General features: G+C 31.9%; 1 protein-coding gene across 1 annotated transcript; it reads right to left on the reverse strand.

The window, feature by feature from the left end:
• Positions 1-2943: 2943 nt before the first annotated feature.
• LOC115965161 lies at positions 2944-4152 on the reverse strand. Its single transcript, XM_031084350.1, has one exon. The coding sequence runs from the start codon at positions 4150-4152 to the stop codon at positions 2944-2946; it is 1209 nt and encodes a 402-aa protein (XP_030940210.1).
• Positions 4153-10592: the final 6440 nt, after the last annotated feature.

Consider the following 10592-nt stretch of genomic DNA (forward strand, 5'->3'; position numbering starts at 1 on the left):
GGCATATACTCTCTATCATAAACCATATGATACAACCCAACACAATAAGATTTACTTGAGTAAAATCCACAAATGCTATTCTAAATAGGTCTTGGTCAAGATAGAGAAGTGAAATACTGAAAAAATATCATAAATGATCAAGGGTCTCTCAGGCAACAAATAAATAAGTGAAACACATGAATGATCCTAGATATTTTACCCTAGTTAATTATTTGCAATTTTTATCTTTATTGATGCATGTAGTCAATTTCAGGATTCATTGTTTAAACCATCAAAGCAATAGCTATACGTCTCTTAGGCATTTAATCAAACACCCAATGAACGACACATGGAGATAAAAAAAAAAGAATTTCACAGAGATCCAACCCAAAAATTAAAACAAACAAATAATTCTTACTATAGAAATTCTCACATGGAGATAGAAAACAAGTTCTTTGTGGATTTAAATAGCAATACGTAAGAGGGGAAAAACAAACATACCAGGTGGTACAACACCAAACCAAGCTCACAGTGACCCAATCAAGGAACCAAAAAAAAAAAAAAAAAAAGACATACCAAGATAGAACAGTGTAGCGGAACCACCAAGGCACCGCCGGGACAAGGGTGGCGAGATGGCAGGGGAAAGCTCATAGTGGCTCTGAACTGACCGCCTAAGCTCTTTCAAAGTCGGAGCTGGTTCTCTTCCTTCCTCTTTCAGCTAGGTTTTGGACTTTTGTGTGATTAAGTTTGTTTTTAAAAGTCACGTAAGTACCACATGCTTATTCCGTTAGTGTTTTAACGTGAAACTAACTGAAGTATTGATTTAGCAGTTTTGTATAGTTTAAGGAGTAAATTGGTCAATATAAAAGTTGAGGGGGTCTTTTGGCCAGTAGTTAAAAGTTTAGGGGGTGTATGAGCATTTTTCCCTCACTAACCAGACCCTCACATACCCGTAACTTACTTGCATCATGTCATTCAACTTGACTCTTGGCTAATGAGACAAGAAGCTTAGTTAACTCCTTGAAACCCAAATCAGAACCAATATTTTCAGTAGTTTAATAATAGTGCCCCAATGAGAACACAGTAACAGCCACATAATCTTCCTTTCCTTACACACATGCAAGTAACTAGTATGGAAAGTTTTGCAATACTTCTAGTAGAAATAAACAACCAGATTGAACTGGAGCTAGAGAGATATTTTTATGACATTTTTCCTACAATAATTAATAGCTAGCAGAATATAATGAGCACAAGTTAAACTCAATATAGGACAGGTATAATTTGGCCTCTTCTAAGAAAAGTATGTTTCAAGAATTTGGCACAACAATACAGAAATAGTATACGGGCATAACACAGTAAAATTTAATATCCATAGAAAATTTTCATATTTGATTTTAGATAAATACAATGATCATTGTAGTACAATCAAATAAGAAAGTCATAAAATTCAATTTGAAATAATCTACACCAGTAAAGAAAATTTACTACAATAACTATGATTAACAAATTTAATACCATTTATTAAGTTTTAGTCAAATAAACTGGCTCAAATAATTGATCCTAAGCAATTAGTCATCAATAACCTTTTCAACTACTCCACCGAATGTATCATCATCCCAAAAATGTTCATCATCAACATATTCATGAAGCTCATTAAGTTTGTCAAGATAAATTGGCTCCAAATTTCGAGATTTGCCTGTGTCAAATTTCTCCATCATCATTGAGTTCATTCTTACGTACACCAAATTATCCAACATCTCAGATGTCAACATATTTGTCTTTTTTTGTGTTACCTCATATGCATTCCAATTATGCTTACACAAGGAAGAACTACAAGGTTGACTCAAAATTCGAATGGCATACTTTTGTAAGACAGGAAGACGATCTCCACAGAAATCCCACCATATTCCTACAAATAAAAATTACAATTTATATAATCATAAAATTTATAATTAAAAAAAATGCAATTAAAATATTAAAATGAGATGAGTTCAATTTACATTTGGTGAAACTCTTGTAAAGTTACACATTTTTTACAGTATAAATTTCTAAGAGATCTAATAGTTAAAAGAACATCATTAAATATCATTGCTTTCCACCTTATTACCCAATTAAAACTCTCTCTCTCTCTCCCCTAATTTATTACTTTCCAGTGGATTATCGTCATTTTTAATAGCCTACAAACCATACTCATCTACTAAAAAGCACCCCACCATACCAAACCTCCCATTTCAGCAAAGGAGTAATTGCTCGGTAGACCTTACAACAGAAAATTTTATCCATATAGACATATAGCAATTAAATATTCATTGTTAATTGAATAATTCCAATATTACAGGATCGTAAGACATATGTTGAACTTCAAGTTCAAAGGGGTGTGTTACATGGGCTTCGAATCAATTTCGTTCTACTAAAAATGCATACTTGCATTCTTCATTAATATGGGAGCTCTTTATTGGCTCTATAGTTGCATCAAATGCACTGATATATGGAGGGATTGGGGTTTAACAAAACTTAATTCAATACCATTGCAACTACTTGAATCTAACTCTATTTTTATCACACAAGGCAATGCATTCATCATTATCATAATGATAATATTTTCTTCCACACAACTTAAAAAAAAAAAAAAAAAAGCTTTTCTCTAATTTCAAAAAATCTACCAAAAAGAGTCAAATAACTTTCAATTACTTCTTACCCAAGAAAAAAAAAAAAAATGAAACTTATACCATCTTTTATCTCACTGCTCTCTACAAATTTCTCACTACACATGTAAGATGGATTTAGAAATGTGGCAGCAGCATGAATTGGGCGTATTATATTCTCAGTACGCCTATGATTAACAAACTCCCATATTTGCATATATTTGTCTTGATTGCTAGCACATTGTTGCTTAATTGCTTCTTTTGCCATTTCCATTGCTTCATATAAGTATCCTGCTATTGACCAATCACTATCAACCAATCAAAGAACTCGAACCAAAGGTTCCAAAACTAGTAACACCTCCTTCCCTTGACTCCAAAATTCTGTACTTTGGATAATACTAGCAACCATTTGACTAGTTCCCCTTTCATTATGATTCAATTTTTTCCACTTAGAAGATGCAACAAGTAACTGCAATTCATCTTGAACATTCAAAATAGATCGAAGCATCAAGAAATTAAAGGAAAACCTACTTGTACAAGGATGTTTCAATTCCTTATGGTTTGTGTACTCTCCCATAAGTGACAAAATGATACTATCCTTATACATGTATGAAACAATTGATTTTGCATCTCTAACTATCTTCTTCACCCAAACAACTTCTTCGCATACATCCTTCAAAAGCATTTGAATGCCATAAGCAGCACATCGGGTTATGTACAACCGAGGGTACTTGCCAATAAGCATGTCTCCAGTGGACTCAAAATTTGTAGTATTATCAATGATCAACTGAACAACTTTATCAGACCCAATTTCATCAATTACTGAAGAGATAATGTCTTTAATATATTGTGTTGTTATTTTAGCCCTTGAAGCTTCAAATGACTTCAAAAATATTGCTCCACTAGGAGAATATGCACTAACATTGATAAATGCTCTTTGATCCACATCACTCCATATGCTTGACATAAGAGTACAACCGGTTACTGACCAAGAATTCTTAATTCTCCTAATATACTCTTCAACTTTGACCATCAAATTTGGTATTAACTTCCTTTGGAGAGTCAAATTAGAAGGTAACTTATATTCAGGACCATAATCAGCAACACCTTGCACAAAGCGAATAAAGGATCTTGTTTGAACAACATCAAATGATATGTTATTTACCATAACAAGTTGTGCAAGCAATTTGTCCACTACACTCTTATCTTTTTTACCGCACATCTTTGAATTGGTAGCTTGACACAAATCTTTCGATATTGAACACGAAGTGGTTTTACTCTCTTTAGCATTGCTTGAACTTGATGCACTCTTAAGTTTTTTGTTAATCCCTCCAATTGCTAGATAAGCTTCTTCTTTAACATCTTCAGGCACACTTGTACAAATATCTATAGCATGACCTTTAACACTAGCCAAGTGATATTTAATCCTATAAGCACCCCCAACAAAATCACGTCGACAAAAGTTACACTTGAAACGGCCATCTAGGTTTTCAATGTAGCTCCAAAATCGATCTTTTTTTCTAACCATATTTCTTTTTCCTTAAAAAGGAAAAGAAAAAAAAATTAGAATCTAATATAATTTAATCTAAAAAATGAATTTTATATTATTTTTTTCAAATATTAAGATATTTAGTTTTCTCATTTTCTCAATGATACATAGATATAATATATAAAGCAGTCAAACTAGAATGAATATATAAACTATTATAATAAATAATAAAAGGAAAAAAGTGAAAGTAACAATTTGTTGCAAGTAACAAGTGATCACATGATACATAAAATATAACTACAATTTATTAATGGTGTCTTCACTTTATCATATACTTGTGTAGGCCACAGTTTGCCAAAATGTGCTTCCGAATTTAATTACTAATTAAGTAGTAAGCACCTCCATCTCCTCCCTCCCTAGACCTGTGGTGATTGAGGAGCTCAAAGATGGATAAGCTTCCTACCTTCGTTGTGTTAATAAACTAATTGCTCAAGAAAAAAAAATTAATCAACGGCATGAAAGACATTTCAGACAACACTTATTGTCCGTTTGAGAATAATTTATTTAGGTTTTTGCTAAAAGTACTATAAATTAAAAGTAAAGTTAAATAAAATAAGTAAGTAACTCATATGGAACCTATAAATAATAAGAAAAATAAGCAATAAGTTGTTTTATAATTGCATTCCAAACAGACACTTATTCTAATAGAATGCAAATGGAGACGAAGCCAATGGACAGCAACAAGATGAAAAGAGCCTTGCTGGGTAGAAGAAAATTCACGGCCCTTTCACACCCACTCACAAATACACCTCACTTAGATCCCACCATTACACAAAATAAAGGCAATTATGTGGGTTACGAACGTACTCTAAAGAAACTAGGGAAATCAACTTAAGAAAAGCCCCACCAGAATGTTGGGTTAAGCTAAATTTTGATGCAGCTATTAGAGATGAAAAAACATCTATAGTTGTGGTGTGCAAAGATGATAAAGGAGTTTTATTAATGGCTTAAGATGTAATTATCTACTAACAAAGACAAAAGAAACTTTTTTTTCTTCTTTATCTGTCGACTATTCCCTATTGTTGCCTCACTACCAACAAATAGTTAGTGTCTAACACCAAACGATATTATATATTCTTTACATACTCTTCTCTCTATATATATTATAAATTTATTCTAAGGTTTGGAATTTTTTCCAAAGATTGTTCCAAATTTTATATTGCAACGGAATATTTTGATACTGTTATATACCGATACACCACTCCGAGATAATGCATATGAAATATATAGTTTTTTTTTTTTTTTTTTTTTAAATCTTAATAAAATGAAATAGATTGGTTGTAAAATATTACATATATAAATTTTGGTACTTTTGTAAACAAGCAAGCAATATTTGTAAAGTAGGTACTTTCCAAGAAGTTTTCAACTCACCATTATTGGTTGTAAAATATTACTGTGGGGGCTATGGCCCAAAGTAACGAGTTGAGCCTTGGGCTCGTCCGAGAACGCCAGCCCGTCCGAGGAGGCAACGTGGTTTAGGCGATTCATGTTAAGCCTTATCATGGGAAACAAAGAGAAAAAGTTCAAGGAGGAATTCCTCCTCAGACACTGAAAATCCGAAGCGGAGGTTTGTCCAAGCCATTGAAGCGCATCCCCTAAATACGTGAAAAGGAAGAAAACACAAAATATCTAAATAAAAGCTGCCAATTCCTCCTCGAACACTGAAAATCCGAAGTGGAGGTATGTCCAAGCCACTGAAGCGCATCCCCTAAATACGTGAAAAGGAAGAAAACACAAAATATCTAAGCAAAAGCTGCCACCACCACATTACATGCACTACAACTACTTTCTTGACCGCATTAATGTGGAGAAGACCCCTGAACAGTGTTACCTTGGCTACCACAACTCACAAAGGACTAAAAGAGGTGTGTGATGGGATAGGTGCTCAAGTGGAGGCTTGGATGATCAACAAGTTAAAGCCTAGATGATAAGGAAGAGCCTATATAACGTATAGAAGCCCCCATAAGGAAGGGAAGGAGAGAAAGAGAGGAGAGAATACTGTAGCATGCAAAAGAATCCTAAAGTGGTGATCTATATTCATAAATGAAATTCTGTGTCTCCTCGGACCAGAGGTTATTTCATCATAACAGTTTTTGTTCTTGTCTGTGTGTTACTTAATCTCATGCTTACCTCTACTTAACTTATCTAAATCTAGTTCTTTGACCCATACTCTACAAATTTCATTGCTTTAGGCTTTTTGAGCCAGGATTCCATACAGTGCGGGCTTGGGTTCCAAATTTTTGTCCTTACAATTACATATATAAATTTTGGTATCTTTGTAAATAAGCAAGCAATATTTGTAAAGTATGTACTTTCCAAGAAGTTTTCACCTCACCATTTCACTCCTACCCACATGACTATCTTCTTCTTTCTTTTACAGTCATTTCTTATCTCACTTAACACTACTATTTCACCATTTCAAACTCATCCTCTGAATCTCCTATCACCTTCTTCTTTCTTTATGTATCTTTCTCACTGTAAAAAAAGTTTTTGGGCCACGGGGGCCGGGGCCCCCTTGTACCCCCTACTGGGTCCGTCCTTGCGAACAAACTTGTTCATGGATGATGCTATTGAGCGGCAATGAGCACGAATGCATAGTGATGGACAAAACATATTGAAGATTACAGGAATGTGGTTCTAAATTCTAATGCCATATTGAGAGAACAAGAGAAACAAAAAATGAAATAAATTAATGGAATAAACAGTGTAATTTCTATATTCTTTGTATTTTCTATACAATGAAATACACAAGTAGGCCTGAATATATAGACTTTGTAATTGAACTAGGGAAAAATTTTGCTCAATCAAGAATATCAACATGTTCAAATTTTGGCAATATAACAATATAAGGTTTATCCTAACATTGAAAATCACATTAGTATTATAAACAACCATCGTTACTGCACTATGTTGGAAGTATATTGTAACCATGTTTCGAAAATAAGATATTAGTGTTTTTTTTTTAATTTTTTTAATCGTGTTTTGAAAACATAATTTCAATACAAATAAATTACTCTTTTTTCCCCCTCAAAAAAAAAAAATTCTTTTATTTTACTTAAGTCAAGAAAAAAAAATTGTAAAATTGTGTCTAGAAGAAAATTTTTAGAATGAAAAACACAGTTTTAGAAAAGATGTTAAATTTTCCAAATAAATTAAAAATATTACTATTTTAATACAATCATTTAAAAATAATATTTTGCAAAGCAATTTTATAAGACGGTCTCATTAGACCACCTTATAAGATGGTCTCATTGGACCACCTTTTCTATGGCATGTGAAATTTCACATTAATTGTTATGAGAAAGAAGTTTAATATTATTGTCTTAGAGCATCCCCATCAGCTTAGGTAAAGTCTTCTAAAATAGAAAAAGGTACAAGTTTTACACATTTTGAGCAAAAAAACAACTACATCGGTGGGTGTAAAGATGTGTAAAAATGTGTATATATTTTCATGAGCTACAATAACCGTGTATATTTACATGGTTACTGTAACATGTGTATTTATTATTTTATTAATTTCCGCTCGCACCAATTTTTCTCTCTCTTCTCCGAGCACAACGACCTCAACTCCTAATCTTCTTTTCCTCAGATGTACACAAACACAACCACACAGACAAATCAACATAGAAACACACCCACACACAAACAAACCCATACAGACAAACCAATAGAGAGATAGATCGGTGCTTGTGGAGTTTGGTTCGTGTATCGGCCGGTGAAGAAGTGATCTGGGTCGTAGAGCTTGGTTCGTGGATCGGCCAGTGAAGAAAGGATATGGGTTGCTAGAGCTTGGTTCATGAATCGGCCGATGAAGAAAGGATCTGGGTCGTGGAGCTTGGTTCATGGATCTACCGGTGAAGAAAGGACCTAGTGGAGAAGTGATCTGGGTTGGTAGTTTTTGAGAGAGAGAGAGAGAGAGAGAGAGAGAGAGAGGTGTTCTATTTAGGAAAAATGAGTAAAGAGAGAGAGAGCGCGCGTATGTAGGTAAGGGTAGTTGAGAGAAATAAAAAAAAAAATTGAGAAGAATGAATATTTTATTGAAATATCTTGTAAAATAGATAAACTGATGTAAGTGTTTTATAAAAGTAATAGTATAAAATAGAAAATGTAGGTTTTTTCGTGTAAAATAGAAAGAAAATTTAGAAGAACTGATATGGATGCTCTTATAAAATACTTTTTTTTCTTTTTTTTAATTGGAACAAGATACTTTTTCGGTGAGCATATATCACTTTACCTAATTTTCAGTGAGCAGATATCACTATACCTAATTTGAGTAGCGCAAAGGCAAAAAAAAAAAGAGTGAGGACTCCACACGCTACCAGCATAGTGTGGCCTTTCATTAATTAAATAAGGTGGGAAATTTTAAATCTACCCAAAAACCAAAAAAAAAAAAAAAAAAAAAAAAAAAGACATTTTTTTAAAAGAATATGTGGATGGCGTTAAAAAATATCCTGTTAAATCAATATTTAAAATATGTTCTTATAAAAAAAAAAATATATATATATATATATATATATATATTAATTATTGGGTTTGTATAGGGATTATACAAGAAGTAATTTTTGTTTTTACAACTTAGAAAAATAATAAGTTGCAGTTGCAATCTATCTAATATCAATTTTAGTATGCAATCTTACTAACACAAATTTGCATACGCAACACAATGTGCCCAACTCGTACAAAATTTGAAAATTCTTTTTTTGTTTAATAAAAAATCTAGTGTTTTAACTTTGTTTAAAAGTTTTATTTTTCAGCTTGATTAAAAAAAAAAATCATTTTAGAATGAACACTGAAATTTATTGTATTTATTATATAAAAGAATTGCACATAAGGCCACCTAGGTTTGCTGGGCCTAATTTGACTGGTCAGACTAAAGGCCCATAAGAAAGTCAAGACTCCATACTCCAGACTTTTGTTGTTTTGTTTATCATGTGGACCTAATTTGACTAGCCAGACTAAAGGACCATAAGAGAGTCAAGACTCCATAATCTAGAATTTTGTGGTTTTGTTTGTCATGAGAGATTTTAAATTTTACATATAATTCAAAGATATTTACATTTTAATAAGAGTCGTTTTAATGATGATATTTGGCAATAAGGAATCTCCTGTTAGTACACTAGAATTTCAATGCTAACTTAACTAACTAATTCCTCTCATAAGGAATCTAACACAACTTTGATGAGACAAAAAACGAGTGGTTGTGTATCAATATGACATGGACACGCTATTTTCCACTACTCACATCTAATTACATTAAAGTTGTGTTAATAGATTTGTTTCATGTGAAAGTTGTTTTTTTTTTTTTTTTTTTTTTTTTTTTTTTTTTTTAAGATTATAACTATTATGGCACAAACTTTTGGTATAACTTTGATGTAACGGATTATGAGTGATTGTCTGTTACTTTTACATGGACTCCTATTACCTACATGTGAGATAATTTTTTTAGGTTAGTAATCATCGTTGGGCCTAATACGAGTAGCCAAGATACACCATAGAATTGGTTTTGTAGTTTTGTTTGTCGGTGGGATAGTGTGGCTTTCGATCAATTAAATAAGGTGGGAAATTTTATATCTATAAAAAAGACCAAAAAAAAAAAAAAAAGATATTTGCCTTGAGAATCCATGGTAGTGAATTCAAAATAAACTGAACTAAACTAGTAAGTAATTAATTTTCTCTAACGTTATTTTGAAGTAGTGTTAAAAACACAACCTTCTTCCCAACTTCCACTAACATCATTTCTCATAAATTTATTACCAACACAATTACTTTTATAACTTTTATTATATACTAATCTACGGAAAATATTTCTTTACTTCAACAGAGTAATATTTTAATACCCGTTGATACATAAACATATATATATATATATATATATATATGAATTTATTAATTTATTTATTTTTATGTTTATCAACATCAAATTTTAACCTAAGTACATTAACCAATGTATTAACTTAAATAACATGTTTTTTTAATATAAAAATTAAAAATTTTAACATTTTTTTATTGAACCAGTTGAAACACTAATATCGAACCCAAAATATAGCCTATAAAAACTAGCGCAACCTTTTTTTCTTTTCTTTTTTCACATTATAGAGGAGTACTTGTACCAATTTAATGGCAGGTACGGTAAATATTACTAATACAGCAGGTATTGTTATGTATTTGACTTCCTTGAAACAATGGCTTTCTCGCCTTAGGCTATGATTTCTGAAAGTGGTAGTGGGTTTTTGAAGAAGTTGATTGTGATAATGGCTTTTTGGGAAAAAGTGACTTAATTGGTTTGGTTTGATTCTTCAAAGGGAACAATAACATCTGGATTTTCTGAAATTTTAGAGTTCAAGAGAAATAAGCAATTGTTGGTATTAAGTTGTCTTTTTTTTTTTTTTTTTAATAAGCAATGGCCAAAAATGTGTGAT

This window comes from Quercus lobata, chromosome 10 (assembly GCF_001633185.2).
Source record: "Quercus lobata isolate SW786 chromosome 10, ValleyOak3.0 Primary Assembly, whole genome shotgun sequence".
Lineage (NCBI taxonomy): Eukaryota > Viridiplantae > Streptophyta > Magnoliopsida > Fagales > Fagaceae > Quercus > Quercus lobata.